Source organism: Microcaecilia unicolor, chromosome 6 (assembly GCF_901765095.1).
Source record: "Microcaecilia unicolor chromosome 6, aMicUni1.1, whole genome shotgun sequence".
Classification (NCBI taxonomy): domain Eukaryota; kingdom Metazoa; phylum Chordata; class Amphibia; order Gymnophiona; family Siphonopidae; genus Microcaecilia; species Microcaecilia unicolor.
In genome coordinates, this window is record NC_044036.1 from 65,123,457 (window position 1) to 65,143,548 (window position 20,092).

Consider the following 20,092-nt stretch of genomic DNA (forward strand, 5'->3'; position numbering starts at 1 on the left):
TTAAATTTGCTGATGAGACAGTTATTCAAAGATGTCAGATTGCAAGAGAAGTGGATTGTAAAACGTTACTGACTGGGCATCTAAATGGCTGGTAACCTTTAATGTGATCAAGTGCAAAGTGATGCATGTGGGAAAGAGGAACCCGAATTATAGCTACGTAATGCAAGGTTCCACATTAGGAGTCACCGACCAGGAAAGGGATCTAGGCGTCATTGTTGATAAGTTAAAAACCTCTGCTCAGTGTGCTGTGGCAGCTAAGAAAGCAAATAGAATGTTGGGTATTAGGAAAGGAATAGAAAATAAAAATGAAGATGTTATAATGCCTTTGTATTGCTCCATGGTGTAATCGCACCTCAAATATTGTGTTCAATTGTGGTCACCTCATCTCAAAAAAGATATAGTGGAATTATAAAAGGTACAGAGAAGGGCAACAAAAATGGTAAAGGGGATGGGACGACTTGTACGAAGAGAGGCTATAGCGGCTAGGCCCCGGGCCACAGTCTTGTATCTGCCCCCATCCTTCCACCACCCTGTTCCCCAAGGATTCCATTTTCCAAAGAGCGGTGGCAGCGATTCCCATATGCTAACCTGCCGCCTGCACTGCCCTCTTCTCTACTGCATCCCGCTTCTGAGGAAACAGGAAGTTACTTCAGAGAGACGAGCCACAGTAAAGAGAGGCTGGTGCCGGCTGTCTTTTGAAAAATGGAAAAAAGGTAAACTCAGAAGGGGGTGGAGGAAGAGTGCCGCCTGAGGCCCCCGCCTCAGTTGGTCTAATGGTAGGGCCACCACGGAGTATATAGGTTAGGGTACTTCTTTTCCTCAGTCTCTCTCTTCCTGCCTGTTTTGTCTACTTTCCTACCTCCTTAAGAGACTCAACAGCTGCTTTCTAGAAGTACTAAGGTATGTTGGTATACAGCCTTCTACATAATGCCTCTCCTACCCATATTGGCTCTATAGTACACCTAACACCCTATTGCATTTCACTTGCTAGAAGCAGAGATAGCCTTGCCTGTGGGGGGGGGGGGGGTGGAGGGGGACAGTTCTGGGACCAAATTAGTGTCTTAATGTGCTTCTAGTTTTGAATAGCTTGGTAGAGGGTACAGAACTAGATGTGCATCCATTGTAAAGGAATAGTAAAATGCAATGTGTCACCTAGTGATTACAGCAGTGAGCTGAAAACCAGCAAAACCGGGGTTCAATCCCATTAATGCTGCTTGTGACCTTGGGCAACTCATTTACCTATCCTTTGCTTCAGGTATAAATTTAGATTGTAAGCCCTCCAGGAACAGGGAAACATCCACTGTACCTGACTGTAACTCACCTTGAGCTACAACTGAAATCTAAATCAAAATAGTAAATTTCATTTCCAACAAATGGATGTGGCTTCAAATGAACTGACAACCATTTGTGTGTGTGTGTTTTTTTGTTGTTTTTTTTTATTCACATAATTCACTATGGGATCCCTACAGTATGGGCATCTCTGGAGATGGGATACCCTTGGCCCAGGCATACACAGGTCCCAGGGCATCTGCCACCTCATGAACAGATAATCTTATCCGGTCCCAATGAAGCCTCATCCCTCTATTTGATCCGCTGCCTTGTGCAGTGTCCATTCCATTCTTGGATTGCTGTTTCCTCTACTGTTGATGCCTTCCAGTAAGTCTTAAAAATTGGTGAGAAAATCAACAGTCCAAAATTGATTCCCCTGATGTCTTTAGTGCAGCATTGGCCAAACTGTGGGTCACGAATCCAAATTTGGGATTGCAACTATGACTGCAGAAGTCATGTCAGTCTTGAAGAGAAATGCTGTAACTTGGCTTATGTGGGTTCAACATGAGTTGGGGGGATTACAGCAGCATCACCGCTGATACTGTGCATAGGCAGTGGCATGAGAGGCAAGGTGGGTTGGTCGCAGCTGCATAAAGTTTGGAAAGCACTCTACTGGAACCAAGTGAAATGAGCGAGTTCTAGAGACCCTGAAAACAAATGAAGTGGAAAAATGTCAACTGATTTTAAAAATGAACTGAAAATATTTTCTGTACACGTGTACTTTTTAATCTTAGTGTGTTAGTCATGCTGGAGTTTGCCAACCCTGGCATGAGAAGAATGCTAGTGTACCATTTGTGCTGATCTTGCTGGATACTGCATGTTGACTAGGTGTTTGCTTTGTGCAGTGAGATAGAGGTCCTGCATACCTTTTGTCGCTGTTTTGCAAACATACGAGAGCAAATTGGTTGTGTGCATTGCCATTTGGTATTTTGCTGTACCTTAGAAATATTTATGTATGTGTTTATATTTGTTTCCTAAATTGCAGATAGCTGGTTATATGATTAATTTATGAAGCAACTTTTCTTAACTTGGTATGAAGTCCCTATTAACTTTCAAATCATATTACTGTAACTTCCCTTAAGTGTATGAATTTTTTCTATCCGTTACAGTTCCTTTTTATTTAAATATTTTTATTGAAATTTTCAGATAATACAAAACCACAAATACATATAAAGCAGAGTCAGTATCAAGAATAAAGTAGGTATTCATATAACAAAGAACAATACATTTCAAACTTGAAGCATAAAGTAACATGTATTTTCTGATTGTAGTGATTAAAAACAAATTAACTCTAAATTATGCAAATGATATCGAAGGTGTGATTCTAAACTCTTGTCCCTTTAACTAGGTTAGAGGTTCCCAGACCTAGTCCTGGTGGTACCCCAGCCAGTCAGGGTTTCAGCATATCCACAATGAATATCCATATGAGAGATTTGCATGCACTGTCTTCACTGCATGTAAATCTCTTGTATGCATATTCATTGTGGATATCCTGCAGACCTGACTGGCTGAGGTGCCTCTGGGATCAGGTTTGGGAAGCAGGTTGTTTTGGAAGCTCTGTGTCTTGAGTTTCATTGATATTACCCAGAAGTGTTGAAAATATTATTTTCTGTCTGATAGCAGGAGTATACCGTGCTGTCTTATTCCCTCTTGGATTTCTTGGTCAAAGTAGTTCTTTAGGTTTCTTATGGTGTTCACATTTGTTTAGAATAAAAGGTTGAATCTCTTCTGGGATTGACACTGCTTCCATTTTGTTCTGTATTTGCATTTTCCATCTATCAAGATGAATCTGGCAGCACACCACAGTGAGCTGAATGAGTAATAGGAGACTTGAAGACTCTAAACAGTTATTATGTCTGGACTTAAAAAACTATGAATGGAGTTGTTGTTTCATTCCACTGACTGCCTAATTTAAAAAAAAAATGTTTGTTTACTATTTGTTTTCAAAGGTATGACGTCCTACTGAAACCACCTTGTTTTATCCGCCAAATATTGGGGAAAAATAAGTTGACATTTGTTTTTCACGTGTGTGTGTTTTTTTTTGTTTGTTTGTTTTTTTTTGTTCATGTACCATGGGTAGCATCAATAATGGATAACTTTTTCTGTATTTTCTGTTTACAACCTCTGCTTATATTATATTTTAAATTGTGCATGACTCCATTCTGTAAATGAAAGGACTCTTGTCTGCCAGGTCATTCACTGATTGTATTAACTTTATAAGGCATGAAGCAAAATTATTCCTGTTGCTGGCAAAAGCATCAGATATTCTCTTAAAATTGTAGCTCAGCTTTAGTTTCCTTTTTCAGCAAGTTAATGGCCTATTTTGCCTATATTTCTTGGAAGCTTGTGATACTTGGAAACTACAACGATCATCCTGCTGTCTGGGGGGGGAGGGGGGTTGGGGGGAAGGAGTGGGATTACCTTTTTGATAGAATGGAACATCCTAACACTATCAAAAACCCTGATGGGTGAAATACAGCAGAAGTATATTGTGAAGTTGGAGGTATTTCTTCATGAAGGCAGTCATATAAACTAAAGCAAAAGAAAAATTGAGGCATTCACCAAGTTCTAGGTTGTTTACAGTGAGTGCCAGTGATCAAGAGTATATCTAGAGCCAAGCTTGATGATATACTCTAAACTGTCCTCCTCCTTCAAGGGGTATGGCCTAAAGCAGTAGATTGCATTTTAGTACACACAAATCAAATTAATTCTTTTCTCCTCACTGTAATACACTGACAAGGTTATTACTCTAAAAACAATAAGTCAATACACTTTTGTATAATATTGTATATTTGTGGGTTGATGTTTAGGCAGTGGAGGAGTGGCCTAGTGGTTAGGGTGGTGGACTTTGGTCCTGAGGAACTGAGTTAGATTCCCACTTCAGGCACAGGCAGCTCCTTGTGACTCTGGGCAAGTCACTTAACCCTCCATTGCCCCATGTAAGCCGCATTGAGCCAGCCATGAGTGGGAAAGCGCGGGGTACAAATGTAACAAAAACAAAAATAGTCTAAAATACTAAGGACCTGATTTAAACATTTCTCTGAAACACAGAATATGAGGAACTAGTATATTAGACCCTAAATTGTAGAATGGTATTTTAACTTTGAGTTGGTTTCTGTAAAACAGCTGCATCAAAAAGTTGTAGACTGTATAGTCAAGAAAATAAAAACTAGAGAAAATATGTGGAAATTATTTGACGAGGCGTATTTTATACAAATAAAGTAGTAGTTATGTGAATCCCAATACTTTAATTCTTTCATTACCATTGTTACTTTTAAAAATGATATGCTAACATTTTTCTGCTCACTGTCTTCTGTTTTGTCTTTGTGCATTTAAGCAACTAAACTCATCTCGGCACGAAGGAGATAACATTATGGTAAATTTCTCTTACATGCTCAACTTATTGCATGTAAAATGGCTGAAGGTTTGTTGGCCTAACACATTCTGCTTTTTCATATCCAGGGTGTTTCCTTTGCTGTTTGAAGATATTTGCAGTTAAGTTTTCAATTAGTAATACTGTAGTACTCGAAGACTGTACCAAATACAGATGACAAAAATATTATGAATATGGGAAATAGAGCATACCATACCTAGAATGAGGAGAAAAACTTTAGATCAACTATTCTGCAAGTGTGAACTTACTACACTCCCAAAATGCATCTGCTGCTAGACTTGAAAGTCTGATTACCAGTTTTGAGGGTTAACTAGTATAATTATTTCTTAGTGGGGAATAAATGCTTTTCATGATTGCAGTTAGGGAAATGGTGGCCTGTTTTTGGTTAAGGCACTGGAGCTCAGGAGACATAGGACAGCTGATTTTGAGCTGATGAATCCTAGAAGCTCTGACTTATTTCTGTCTACTAGACCACACCACCTGTTTCATACCCATTTTATTTGAGCTTCAGTTAAAATTTCCACATGAAATATGGGTACTGCTGTTGCTATGACTGGAGCAAAGACCTTTTGAATTGTAAGTCTTATACAAATTTAGCTGTTGTATTTATATGGGAATTGCAGTTGAGTTTGAGAGTAGTTGCATTAATGCTGTTTAACTTTGTGATTGTCGTGCTTTGCCTTTAGCATGACATTAAGAGGTTTATTTTGGAATAATGAGAGCAATAATGCCCCGCACTCGCTTTCCTTCAGGGACGTTTCCGCCCCGCAGTCCTCGTTCTTCTCACCAAGGAGGTTTACGTTCTGCTGCTGGGTTGAAACACTTAGGTCATAAATGTAATTACAAACTGTTTGACATACACGCTGATGATCCATCCGACCCTCATGCTTCTCAGTTCCTCACTCTAACATCCTCCTTCAACCTTCAGCTGTGCTCCACCACCCCTACTCACAAAAATGGCCATTGTCTCGACCTCATCCTCTCCTCTTCGGCTCACCCTCCAATTTCCACGCCTCAGCTCTTCCTCTCTCTGATCATCATCTGATCACCTTCACACTTCTTCACCCCCCCCCCCCAGCCCCGCCCAAAATTAACCACCACTTCCAGGAATCTCCAGGCTATTGACCCTCCCACCTAATCCTCTAGTATTTCTAATCTTCTCCCCTCCATCATGTCCTCCGAGTCTGTCGACAAGGCTGTCTCCGCTTACAATGCCACCCTCTCGTCCGCTCTGGACACCCTTGCACCATCCATCTCCCATCCCACAAGGCATACTAATCCCCAGCCCTGGTTGACCCCTTGCATCTGTTACCTTCGCTCCTGTGTCCGATCTGCTGAACGCCTCTGGAGGAAATCTTGCACCTGTTCAGATTTCCTTCATTACAAATTCATGCTATCCTCCTTCCAGTCCTCCCTATTCCTTGCCAAACAGGACTACTACACCCAGTTGACCAATTCTCTCAGCTCCAACCCTCGTCGTCTCTTTGCCACCCTTAACTCTCTCCTCAAAGTGCCCTCCACTCCCACCCCCCTCACTCTCTCCTCAATCACTGGCTGACTACTTCCGTGACAAGGTGCAAAAGATCAACCTTGAGTTCACTACCAAGCCACCTCCTCCCCTTCACCCCTCTCCTTCAACCAACCAACCCTGGCCTCTTTCTCCTCCTTTCCTAGAGGAGTGTGGATATCCTTTCCTGATATCACCGAGGAGGAAACCGCCCGCCTTCTTTCCTCCTTGAAATGCACCACTTGTTCCTCTGATCCCATCCCCACCAACTTACTTAACACCATCTCTCATACTGTCACCCCCCCCCCCCCATCTGTCATATCCTCAACCTCTCTCTTTCCACTGCAACTGTCCCTGACACGTTCAAGCACGCCGTAGTCACACCTCTCCTCAAAAAACCATCACTTGAACCTACCTGTCCCTCCAACTACCGCCCCATCTCCCTCCTACCCTTCCTCTCCAAAATACTTGAGCGCGCCATTCACAGCCGCTGCCTTGATTTTCTTTCCTCCCAGGCCATCTTCGATCCGCTTCAATCCGGTTTTGGCCCCCACACTCAACAGAAACAGCACTCTCTAAAGTCTGCAATGACCTGCTCCTTGCCAAATCCAGAGGTCACTACTCCATCCTCATCCTCCTTGATCTATCTGCCGCTTTTGACACTGTCAATCATGATTTACTTCTTGCCACACTGTCCTCGTTTGGGTTCCGGGGCTCTGTCCTCTCCTGGTTCTCCTCCTATCTCTCCCACCGAACCTTCAGAGTACACTCTCATGGATCTTCCTCCACCCCCATCCCGCTCTCTGTTGGAGTTCCCCAGGGATCTGTCCTTGGACCCCTTCTTTTTTCAATCTACACCTCTTCCCTTGGCTCACTGATCTCATCTCATGGTTTCCAGTATCATCTCTATGCTGATGATACCCAGCTGTATCTTTCCACACCAGACATCACCGCGGAGACCCAGGCCAAGGTATCGGCCTGCTTATCCGATATTGCTGCATGGATGTCTAACCGCCACCTGAAGCTGAACATGGCCGAGCTTATCTTTCCACCAAAACCCACTTCTCCTATTCCTCCTCTCTCGATCTCAGTTGATAACACCCTCATCCTCCCCGTCTCATCCGCCCGCAACCTCAGAGTTATCTTCGACTCCTCCCTCTCCTCTGCGCATATCCAGCAGACAGCCAAGACCTGTCGCTTCTTCCTCTTTAACATCAACAAAATTCGCCCTTTCCTCTCTGAGCACACCACCCGAACTCTCGTCCACGCTTTCATTACCTCTCGCCTTGACTACTGCAACCTACTCCTCACTGGTCTCCCACTTAACCATCTATCCTCCCCTTCAATCCGTTCAGAACTCTGCTGCATGTCTTATATTCCGCCTTAACCGATATAATCATATCACCCCTCTCCTCAGGTCACTTCACTGGCTTCCAATCAGATACCGCATACAGTTCAAGCTTCTCCTTCTTACCTACAAATGCACTCAGTCTGCAGCCCCTCACTACCTCTCTACCCTCATCTCCCCTTATGTTCCCGCCCGAAACCTCCGCTCACAGGACAAATCCCTCCTCTCAGTACCCTTCTCCACTACCTCCAACTCCAGGCTCCGCCCATTTTGCCTCGCCTCACCCTATGCTTGGAATAAACTTCCTGAACCCTTACGCCAAGCCTCCTCCCTACCCATCTTCAAATCCTTACTCAAAGCCCACCTCTTCAATGTTGCTTTCGGCACCTAACCTTTATACCTTTCAGGAAATCTAGACTGCTCCATTTTGACGACCCCTACTCGACTGACTGTACATTTGTCCTTTAGATTGTAAGCTCTCTGAGCAGAGACTGGTCTTCTATGTTAAATTGTACAGCGCTGCGTAACCCTAGTAGCGCTTTAGAAATGTTAAATAGTAGTAGTAGTAGTAGTAGTAGTAGTAATCTCCTATAGATTAATTCTAATCCTGGTGTCTAATAAATATAGTATGTAGTATCTCAATAATGTGAGTTGTGGTTTAGTCTAGATCCATTTAAGATGGTAAGTAAGGTTCATCACTTTGTGTGCAAGGCATTATGCATTTCAAACATTAGTTTTAAACATCTAAACAGTATGAATGGTTTTAAAGAACTTAATGACTGCTAAATTTACTATTCCTCAACTTCTACTGTTCCCCATATCTAGAAAATATTTGTATATTAATACCTTTCACGGCTGTATATTGTTACCTTTAAAGATTTGTCTGTATATTACCTTTCAAGTATTTAAATGTCTGTCGTCATATCTCTCCTATTCCTCCTTTCCTCTAAGATAAACATATTCAGGTCTTCTAGTCTCTTCTCATATGTCTTTTGGTGTAAATCCCATACCATTTTTGTCACCTTCCTCTAAGCCGCCTCAAGTTTTTTTTTTTTTTTTTTTTTTTTTTTTGTCCTTAGCAAAATACTCCCTCCAAAACTGAACACAGTATTCCAGGTGGGGTCTCGCCAGTGACTTGTACAGCAGCATCAACACCACCTTTCTTCTGCTGGTTATGTCTCTATGCAGCCTATCATCCTTCTGGCTATGACCATTGCCTTGTCACACTGTTTCATTGCCTTGAGATGATCGCACTATCACCCCAGGGTCTCTCTCTATGTACATCAGCCTTTCACCTCCTAGCACATTCAGCTCCATAGGATTTCTACTCCAAGTGTATCATTCTGCATTTCTTCGCATTAAACTTTAACTGCCAAACATTAGACCATTCTTCTAGCTTTTGCAGATCAGTTTCATGTTGTCCACGCCCTCGAGGTATCCACTCTTTTGCAAATCTTGTTATCCTCTACAAAAAGGTGTAATTCCCATCCTTTGTCCCTTAAGAGGGGGAAAACACTTTAGCCTTAGAGAAAAATCTCTTTGGCTGGAATAAGAGAGACAATCAAACTTAGATGCTTCAAATAAAATCTTTATTGGTATTTCTCTAAGGGACAGATGCACTAAACTTAACGAGCCCTTAACAAGCCATTAACGAGCAAGTAGTAAACCCTGGCATGCACTAAACACTTTTTTCCGACGACGGTAGCAGCTAACGAAAACGGAATGCAGATGAGCAAATCATGTAGAAACCCTATTGTAATGAGATGCACTAACCTTTTCCGATTGCCTTAACGCTGGAAAATCTAATGAGAGGTCTGTACCTCTCGTTGGGGCTGCACTGGATTGGAAAAATATTAAAATGTGAAAAAAAAAATCAGGGGGCTAAAACGGCCAAGTGCTCGTCATGGACGGCCATTATGGCCGTTCTACGCCCGAAAAACCGCCCAAGTGCTCGTCACTTTATTGATAAATGTTCAATAAAGACTTCCATATCATCAAGCTGATCAATCCATAGACTGGTGGGTTGTGTCCATCTACCAGCAGGTGGAGATAGAGAGCAAACTTTTGCCTCCCTATATGTGGTCATGTGCTGCCGGAAACTCCTCAGTATGTTCTCTATCTCAGCAGGTGGTGGTCACACACAGCAGCAGCTCTGGCTAGGCCTCCAAGCCTAATTTTTAGGTTTTGTTGAGTGCCTGGGGTTGAGGGCTCTTTTGAGCAAGTGCAAACCTGGTGGTGCCAGGTCCCTCCTTTTCTCCCCCCTCCCGCTGGCTCCGTTAAAAAAAAAAAAATTTTGAACGTCCTTAAAGGCGTTTATTTCGACGTTTATTTAAACGTTTATTGCAGCTACTCACTGGGACACCAGGTCGTTACAGCTCGGAGCGGACAGCAGGTAATTTTTTACCTTTTTATAGCGGGCAGGGGGTTCCCCGATTTATCTCCACGTGGCATATGGCGTCGGAGGGCGAGGGCATAAAGAGTCGCTCCCCGGATCGCTTGGGCGCTTCTAGAGGGGATGCGGGGGTCTTAAAGCCTGATTCGCCCTTGTTGGGTGACAGTTTCATGGCCGATGAATGTCCCGGTCCTTCCTCCGGCGTGGCGATTTTTCCCGCCATAAACGCCCATCCCCCACTCCTCGCCTCCGCCATCTTGGCCGGCCACGCGGCTCGGACGGCTTCTTCGTGGGCCGCCCTTGAGGTTGGAGACATTAATGCCATGAACGCCCTTAATTTGGGCGACGGCACAAAAGCGGCTAAAGTTAAGCGCCGTTCTTCCCGCGCGGCTCCTTCGCGGAGTGTTGCGCCGGACGCCATTTTGGATGCGCAGCATGTCTCTCCCCCGCTCTTGCGAGCGCCGGTTGAGGGTGCGTCTAGGGCTGTTGCCCAGGCTGCGGAAGTACACAGTCTGGGGGGTTTCTCCCCCGAGTTTGTTTTGCTGCTGCATCAGGCCTTCCTTATGCAAAACGCTGCCCCTGCTCCCTCGTCTGGTAAAGAGGTTGAGGTTCCCAGAGGTAAACGCCCTCAGGTTGATTCCCAGGCCTTGGAGGACTTTGTCTCCTCCGATGTAGATGAGGGCAGCGTATCTGAGGTCTCCCAACGGTCCTTTGCGGATTCCTTGGAGGAGACGGATCCCCGCTCGGATGGAGCGGATGACCCCTCTGCAGCGCGGCTTTTTAGCTCAGAGGATTTGTCCAACCTGTTGGTACAGGCCATGGACACTTTGAAGATTTCCTCTCCGGAGGACGTCTCTCCCTCAGCCCCTGTTGGCTCTGCCATTATGCTGGGGACGAAGCGCCCGCCTAGAACCTTCCACGTGCATGATGCCATGCACACCTTAATTGCGGCTCAATGGGATGTCCCGGAAGCGAGCCTTAAAGTGGCTAGGGCTATGTCCCGCCTCTATCCTTTGACTGAAAGTGAACGTGAGGCCTATCTGTGGCCTACCGTGGATTCTTTAATCACTGCGGTGACTAAGAAAACGGCATTGCCGGTGGAAGGTGGCATGGCCCTAAAGGACGCCCAAGACAGAAGATTGGAGGCGGCCTTAAGGTCGTCCTTTGAGGCAGCTGCTTTAAGTTTGCAGGCCTCAATTTGCGGCTCCTATGTGGCCAGGGCGTGCCTGACTATGGTGCAGCGGGCTTTCCCCTCGGATCTTTCCTTGAGGGCTGATTGGCCGGCCCTGGAATCGGGCTTAGCCTATTTGGCAGACTTGCTGTATGATGTCTTGAGGGCCTCAGCGAAAGGCATGGCTCAGACAATCTCTGCGCGGCGGTGGCTTTGGCTGAAACATTGGTCTGCTGACCACGCCTCTAAATCCCGCCTGGCTAGATTGCCTTTTAAAGGCAAGCTGCTCTTTGGGGTCGAGCTGGACAAAATCGTGACCGATCTCGGCACGTCTAAGGGCAAGAAGTTACCAGAGGTCAGGGTTCGGGCTAGTACTCGCCCTGGTACCTCCAGAGGACGGTTTCAGGAAGCCCGTCGGTACCGCCCGGGCAGGTCGGGCTCCTCTGCCCCCTCTTCCTTCAAGAGGAACTTCTCCCCCAAGCAGCATTCCTTTCGCAGAGACCGCCGTCCCGGAGGTGCTCCCTCCGGTCCTCCCCCAGGGTCTCGTACCCAATGACGGGGCCTTGCTCCACGCCCCAGTGCAGATTGGAGGACGGCTGTCCTCGTTTATGGGCGAGTGGACCACAATAACTTCAGACGCTTGGGTGCTGGAAGTCATCAGAGACGGCTACAAGCTAGAGTTCTGCCGACCCTTAAGAGACGGGTTTGTACTCTCTCCCTGCAAGTCTCCGGTCAAAGCTGTGGTAGTGCAGCAGACCTTGAACAATCTGATCCGCCTGGGGGCGGTCGTTCCGGTGCCAGAAAATCAGCTTGGCAAGGGATGTTACTCCTTTTTCTTTGTGATACCAAAGAAAGGAGGTTCTGTATGGCGTATCCTCGACCTCAAAGGGGTCAATTGGGCCTTGAAAGTTCGGCACTTTCGCATGGAGACCCTCCGCTCTGTTATAGCGGCAGTGAAGGCAGGAGAGTTCCTGGCATCCTTGGACATCAAGGAAGCGTACTTGCATATTCCCATCTGGCCTCCTCATCAACGCTTTCTGCGTTTTGCAGTACTGGGCCGACACTTCCAGTTCAGAGCCCTCCCGTTCGGGTTGGCTACTGCTCCGCGGACCTTCTCCAAAGTAATGGTGGTCATCGCGGCCTTCCTGAGGAAGGAAGGAGTTCGTCCATCCTTATCTGGACGACTGGTTGATCCAAGCCCCCTCTTATGCAGAGTGCGGCAAAGCTGTGAACCGGGTGGTTGCTCTTTTGAGCTCCCTGGGGTGGATCATCAACTGGGAGTAAAGCCAGCTGCGCCCGACTCAGTTCCTGGAGTATCTGGGAGTTCGATTCGACACCCAAGTGGGCAGAGTGTTCCTGCCAGACAATCGGATTGTCAAGTTTCAGGCTCAGGTGGACTAGTTCCTAGTAGCCTCTCCTATTCGGGCTTGGGACTACGTGCAGCTGTTGGGCTCTATGACGGCCACGATGGAAGTAGTGCCCTGGGCCAGGGCTCATATGAGACCACTACAACAATCTCTGCTGCTGCGCTGGACTCCGATGTCGGAGGATTATGCTGTGCGCCTTCCCTTGGACCCAGCAGTGCGCAAGGCGCTGAGCTGGTGGACGCAGACAGACAAGTTGTCTGCAGGAATGCCTCTGGTGACCCCGGAGTGGATTGTCGTCACGACAGACGCCTCTTTGATGGGCTGGGGAGCCCACTGCTTGGGAAGGACAGCGCAGGGGCTCTGGTCTCCTGCAGAGGCAAGTGGTCTATCAACCTCCTGGAACTCAGAGCCATTCGGTTGGTGTTGTTGGAGTTCATCCCGGTACTGGTGTTGAAGCCTGTACGGGTCCTGTCGGACAATGCCACGGCTGTGGCCTATGTCAACCGCCAGGGAGGTACCAAGAGCGCCCCTCTAGCCAAGGAGGCCATGAATCTATGCCAGTGGACGGAAGCGAACCTGGAACAGCTGTCAGCGGCCCACATTGCCGGAGTCATGAATGTCAAGGCGGACTTTCTCAGTCGCCATACCTTGGAGCCCGGAGAGTGGCAGCTATCTGCTCAGGCGTTCTTGGGCATCACGAAGCGCTGGGGCCAGCCGAGCCTAGATCTGATGGCGTCCTCGGCCAATTGTCAAGTGCCGCGCTTTTTCAGCAGAGGACGGGACCCTCGATCCCTGGGAGTAGATGCTCTTCTCCAACAGTGGCCGACACAAGAGCTTCTCTATGTGTTCCCGCCCTGGCCCATGTTGGGCAGGGTGCTAGACCGGGTGGCAAAGCATCCCGGCAGGGTAATCCTGGTGGGTCCGGATTGGCCCTGGTATGCGGACTTGATCAGGCTCTCAGTTGGCGATCCTCTGCGGCTGTCAGTGGAGCAGGGCCTGTTTCATCAGGGCCCCGTGGTGATGGAGGATCCCTCCCCCTTTGGTCTTACGGCCTGGCTATTGAGCGGCAGCGTCTGAGAAAGAAGGGCTTCTCAGACAAGGTCATCGCCACTATGCTGAGAGCGAGGAAGCGCTCTACTTCTACTGCTTACGCCAGGGTTTGACGTATCTTTGCAGCGTGGTGTGAGGCAGGCTCACTTTCTCCCTGCACTGCTCCAATTTCTTCAGTGTTGGCGTTCCTGCTAGAAGGTCTGGACAAAGGCCTGTCGCTCAGTTCCCTGAAAGTTCAGGTAGCGGCTCTGGCTTGCTTCAGGGGCCGCCTGAAGGGTGCTTCCCTGGCTTCGCAGCCAGATGTGGTACGCTTTCTCAAGGGAGTTAATCACCTGCGCCCTCCTCTGCACTCAGTGGTGCCTGCGTGGAATCTCAACCTGGTGCTAAGAGCATTGCAGAAGCCGCCTTTTGAACCCTTGTCGAGGGCATCTCTGAAAGACCTGACGTTGAAAGCAGTCTTTTTGGTGGCTATCACTTCAGCCAGAAGAGTTTCCGAGCTCCAGGCACTCTCATGTCGAGAGCTTTTTCTGCAGTTCACTGAGGCAGGAGTGACTATTCGCACAGTGCCTTCCTTCCTGCCCAAGATTGTTTTTCGCTTCCATGTGATTCAGCAGCTCTGTCTCCCTTCCTTTCGTAGGGAGGTCTAACCAGAGGAATACTCTGCTCTCAATTTCTGGATGTGAGACGAGTCATCATCAGATACTTGGAAGTGACCAACGATTTCCGGAAATCGGATCATCTGTTTGTCCTGTTTACAGGTCCTCGTAAGGGTCTGCAGGCTTCTAAGCCTACAGTGGCAAGATGGGCAAGGAAGCCATTGCAGCGGCTTAGGTGGCCGCGGGGAAGGCCCATACCTTTGCCAGGCATTACCGCTTGACTGTGGCTGCTCGGGCGGAGGCCCGGTTTGGAGCTTCAGTGTTGCGGTCAGGGATTTCTATGTCCCGCCCTGGGTGAGTACTGCTTCGGTACATCCCACCAGTCTATGGATTGATCAGCTTGATGATATGGAAGGTAAAATTATGTATCATACCTGATAATTTTCTTTCCATTAATCATAGCTGATCAATCCATAGCCCCTCCCAGATATCTGTACTGTTTATATTCTGGTTGAATTTTAGTTTGTTTAGCCTTCAGTTACTTCAGGAGGACTTCGTGTTCAAGTTCTTCTTTCACTTGGATTCTTCAAGAGTTGAGACGAGTTTGTGTTACAGTGAGCTGCTGCATTCCTCTCCCCTCCGTTTTACGGGGCTGGATTGAGATTTAAATTCTGCCGGCACTCCCTCCCGCTTCGTGCGGCTGTAGGGCAGCTTTGTACCCCTCCCGCTTCGGCGGTGTTAGGGTCAGTCAGCTCCTCCCGCGGTTGCAGGATAAGCCAGATCCCCCCGCATCGGCGGGTGTGGCGTCCCTCCCCCGCTCCGCGGGGATGAGCTGGACGGATTCCCCTCCCCCACTTGTGTGGGGATGAGCTGGGTTAATTCCCCTCCCCCGTTTCGGCGGTGGTGAGCTGGGCAGAGTGTCCCTTCGTGGGTGTAATTCTCTGAGTCCTGCGGATGGAGCTTTGATATCGACATACTGAGGAGTTTCCGGCAGCACATGACCACAATATAGGGAGGCAAAAGTTTGCTCTCTATCTCCACCTGCTGGTAGATGGACACAACCCACCAGTCTATGGATTGATCAGCTATGATTAATGGAAAGAAAATTATCAGGTATGATACATAATTTTACCTTCATACAACTTAAAAGTGGAAAAAAAATCCTTGCTTGTCCTTAGTTTTGTAAAAATAAAAAAAAATAGTGGGATTTGAACCCGCCACCTCTGAATTACAAGATCGCTGCTCTAAGCACTCAGCCACAACTGTACTTGGATGTCACTCCCTTACTTCCAGGTCTCTCAGCTGAGTGAAGCAAGGCCAAAAAGGATGTTTTTATTATTGCGGGGAGGGAGGGGGAGGCTGCCCAAAATGGATGTTTATTTTTTAAGCAAAGCTTATTAAAAAAAAAAATCAAATGGGCTCCGATGCTGCAGGCTCTTTTTTGGACATCATTCAACACCGGAATAATAAAAACATTCTTTTTGGCCGTGCTTCACTCAGCTGAGAGACCTTGGAAGTAAGGGAGGGACATCCAAGTAAGTACAGTTGTGGCCAAGTGGTTAGAGCAACGGTCTTGTAATCCAGAGGTGGCGGGTTCAAATCCCACTAATAGTTTTGTTTAAAAAAAAAAAAAAAGGACAAGCACGTGGATTTTTTCCCACTTTTTTAAGTTGTATGAAGTCTTTATTGAACATTTATCAAAACAGCATAACAAAATACAGCACTCCAGAACAAGTAAGTAATAGCATAACTGATCAGCTCCAGGTCTCTCTTAGCCAATCCCAGCGCGTTTAGCTGTTACCAGTATCAGCTAAATGCACTGTGATTGGCTGAGAGAGACCTGGAGGGAAGGACGTCCAAAAAGTTTTGATTTGTGTCTTCTCACGTCCCGATTTTTTCTGGGTTGGAAGGCACCTCCGTATCAGGTTAGTTTTTATTTTCTTGCCTCTGAACTGTACATTAGCTTGTAGCCTGTAAAAAGAATGTCTTTTTAGAGGGAGTTTGTTATAGTGAAGGACGTCCTTGGCTGCTCTGCGCATGCTCGACCGGCTGACTATCCGACTGTTAGCGACAGAATAGAGAATGCAAGTGAGCTACAACAAGTAGCTCATTTGCATTCCTATTGCTTGATGCATGCCCGTTCCTTACCGATTCGCTAAGGGAATCGGTAAGGGAAGGGCTTTAACGATTGATTAGTGCATCTAGCCCTAAGTCAGTACAAAAGTGATCCTTCTGGAGCGGTTTTTTGATGCACAGCCAGCAAGATGTTCAGGCTGAGCTACAAGGCTGCTTAGTTTGACTTTCTCATTCTGCACTTATATACTGTTATAAGTTTCATTTCTTCTAAAACATGTGATTTCTCCTATTCTATCTTTTTATTCATAAAAGGATATTTCCTGTTTTCTTATACATATAAGGTTATATTCTGCTACTCTCTCAATTTACAAAAAAAGTTATTTCCTTTATTCTTACCATCCTCTCCTGCTCCAATTCACATGCACACTTTGTGTTCATTGGCCATTCCCTTATCCCTTACACGTGATCCCTTCATACATCAACAGCAAATAAATTGCATTTAACATCTGGGTCCTTCTTCCCTAAACACATTTGTGGAGGAACATGCATTGCTACCTGGACAATTGACTGATCTGGGCCAGTTCAGAAGCAGATTCCAGTTTGACAATGGACAGAGCAGCTAGACTGTGTCAACTGTGCCAAGAGTTGGCTGGGTCTGTTGCGGATACTGGAGTACTTCAGGGTCCACTGCAACACCAGACAGGGACCTTAGAACATATTGAGAAGATTTGGGCACATCAGGCTCCCAGGGCTTGGTATTCTCCAGCTTCTTGGATCTATAGTGATGATAGTGTAGGTAGGTCCATGGGCAAGAGCTCACGTAAGGCCACTTAAGAGGGCTCTGCAGTCCTTGCCAAAGGTGACTCCCCCTTTTTATGTGACAGTGATTTTGCTCCTGGCATTCAAACAAGAGCAGGCTATATATTGCAGGTGCTAGGTATGCTATTTGGAGGAGGCAAATGGGTTTTGGAATAGAGAATGACACGGGAACAAAGTTTGTCCCCATCCTCTCCCCGTCCCCACAAACTCAAACTCTGCCACACTAGTTCGTCATTTTCAATAAGACAGTTGCTCGCATTTAGTATGAAGGAGCTTTTGCACTGTTACAAAGACAGGATGGAGATAGGGATAAACTTTGTCCCCATGTCGTTTTCTATTTTGGATGTTTTGACAGGCTTTGTCTTGTTTGGTAGGCTCTGCAGGGGTAGCAGTCAGGTAGTGTGGACCTGGGCATGGACAGAATAATCCTCCTTGGCCTGCTGGATAAATTCACTGATTAATTTGACACATATATTCTCAGCAACAAGGACTTCCAGAAGGTCTTCAGGCCCATTTTATAAGATTTCGGGCAACTTCTTGGGTGGAGACCACGTTGGTCATGCTAGCGGATATCGGCAAGTTGGTGACACAGTTCTCAGTTTACACCTTTTTGTGAGCCTACTGCAAGGTTGATTCTGCCAGGTAGGACAGTTCCTTTGGCAGAGTGGTGAAGGAGGGGGCCTCGTCTTCTCCCATCCTGAGGATTGAAGCTTTTTGTGCACTCCATTAGTCTAGCAGGATGAAAAGGAAGGATAAATATATTACCCGCTAACTTCCTTTTCTTTAGTCCCGCTAGACCAGTCTAAGGCCTACTGCTGTACACTGCAATCTCAATAGGAGTAAGTTTGGTGTCGGGCAGCATTGCTCCCTGCCTCCTCTTATGCTTCAGATCTGCTTAGGTTAAGATGTAGTCTGTAGCAAATTTGGTTTGCAGTGACTCTTGGTTTTGGGGCTTTGTATATAGTTGTTTTTATTCATGCTTTGGCATAATCATACTGACTAGTTCCAGGTTGCAACATAAAATGACAGACCAATTTACTTCAATTCTTTGAAGGAGTAAACAAACATGTGGACAAAGGGGAGCCGGTTGATATTGTGTATCTGGATTTTCAAAAGGCATTTGACAAGGTACCTCATGAAAGGCTACAGAGGAAATTGGAGGGTCATGGGCTAGGAGGAAATGTCCTATTGTGGATTAAAAACTGGTTGAAGGATAGGAAACAGAGAGTGGGGTTAAATGGGCAGTATTCATAATGGAGAAGGGTAGTTAGTGGGGTTCCTCAGGGGTCTGTGCTAGGACTGCTGCTTTTTAATATATTTATAAATGATTTAGAGATGGGAGTAACTAGCGAGGTAATTAAATTTGCTGATGACACAAAGTTATTCAAAGTCGTTAACTCGCGACAGGATTGTGAAAAATTACAAGAGGACCTTACGAGACTGGGAGACTGGGCGGCTAAATGGCAGATGACGTTTAATGTGAGCAAGTGCAAGGTGATGCATGTGGGAAAAAAGAACCCGAATTATAGCTACATCATGCAAGGTTCCACGTTAGGAGTTACGGATCAAGAAAGGGATCTGGGTGTCGTCGTCGATAACACGCTGAAACCTTCTGCTCAGTGTGCTGCTGCGGCTAGGAAAGCGAATAGAATGTTGGGTATTATTAGGAAAGGTATGGAAAACAGGTGTGAGGATGTTATAATGCCGTTGTATCGCTCCATGGTGCGACCGCACCTTGAGTATTGTGTTCAATTCTGGTCGCCCCCTCTCAAGAAAGATATAGTAGAATTGGAAAAGGTGCAGCGAAGGGCAACTAAAATGATAGCGGGGATGGGACGACTTCCCTATGAAGAAAGACTAAGGAGGCTAGGGCTATTAAGCTTGGAGAAGAGACGGCTGAGGGGAGACATGATAGAGGTATATAAAATGAGTGGAGTGGAACAGGTGGATGTGAAGCGTCTGTTCACGCTTTCCAAAAATACTAGGACTAGGGGGCATGCGATTAAACTATAGTGTAGTAAATTTAAAACAAATCGGAGAAACTTTTTCTTCACCCAACGTGTAATTAAACTCTGGAATTCATTGCCGGAAAATGTGGTGAAGGCGGTTAGCTTAGCAGAGTTTAAAAAGGGGTTGGACGGTTTCCTAAAGGACAAGTCCATAAACCGCTACTAAACGGATTTGGAAAAATCCAAAATCCCAGGAATAACATGTATAGAATGTTTGTACGTTTGGGAAGCTTGCCAGGTGCCCTTGGCCTGGATTGGCCGCTGTCGTGGACAAGATGCTGGGCTCGATGGACCCTTGGTCTTTTCCCAGTATGGCATTACTTATGTACTTATGTAGACTGAAGGTCCATCAAGTCCAGTATCCTGTTTCCAACAGTGGCCAATCCCAGTCTTAAGTACCTTTCAAGATCCCAAATCAGTAATACCTCTTATTCTGTGAAGTCACTTGAAGACTCCGCTTCTCTGCCTCATCTGCTGGTAGAAGAGCACATCCTGGTTTAGCAGGACTCTAGAAAAGGAAATTAGTGAGTAAGATCAAATTACATGCTTGTCTTTTCTGAGCTACCACTTGGAGGGAGAGAGAAACCATTGCACACTGGTGACTCATCTTTTGTCAGGATCCTTAAAAGCTCCCTGAGGTATTAATTTATACTTGTGAAATTGGTCACATTGAAAAGCATTCATTTTATTTTTCACCTGCTTGCAGTTATATGTTGGCATCCACTGGTGGTGTTTTTGGAGCACTGAGATGTACATATTTTTTTCTACCAAGTTGTGCTAACACAAGCCATTAGATTCATAACATTTTGACAATTCATCAACCCATCCAGAAATAAAAGGTCTAAAATCCCAGTTACAACAGTAATGCTCGAAGAAGAGGTACACAACTTGCCTCCACATTGAACAGCTGCTTCTACTGAGACACACCTGCATGTCCTAGTTACATTTTCTAATTAGCTTGCCAGCACTCTAGGTGGCTCTTGCTGTAACCCCAGTCTGGTAGTGCACAAGATTTGCTTTGCCATGGTATTGAT

At 46.2% G+C, this 20,092-nt stretch overlaps 1 protein-coding gene across 3 annotated transcripts in view; it reads left to right on the forward strand.

Annotated features, from left to right (window-relative positions):
- The window catches only part of SH3GLB1 (SH3 domain containing GRB2 like, endophilin B1), a 99,573-nt gene that overhangs the window by 47,192 nt on the left and 32,289 nt on the right, over positions 1 to 20,092 (forward strand). For 2 of the 3 annotated variants that reach the window (XM_030205582.1, XM_030205583.1), the window contains exon 6: positions 4,667 to 4,705. The exons of the other annotated variant lie outside the window; for it this stretch is intronic. In XM_030205582.1, the coding sequence (XP_030061442.1) occupies positions 4,667 to 4,705 (39 nt within the window). The remainder of the gene's footprint in view (positions 1 to 4,666; positions 4,706 to 20,092) is intronic. 3 annotated transcript variants of the gene reach the window in all.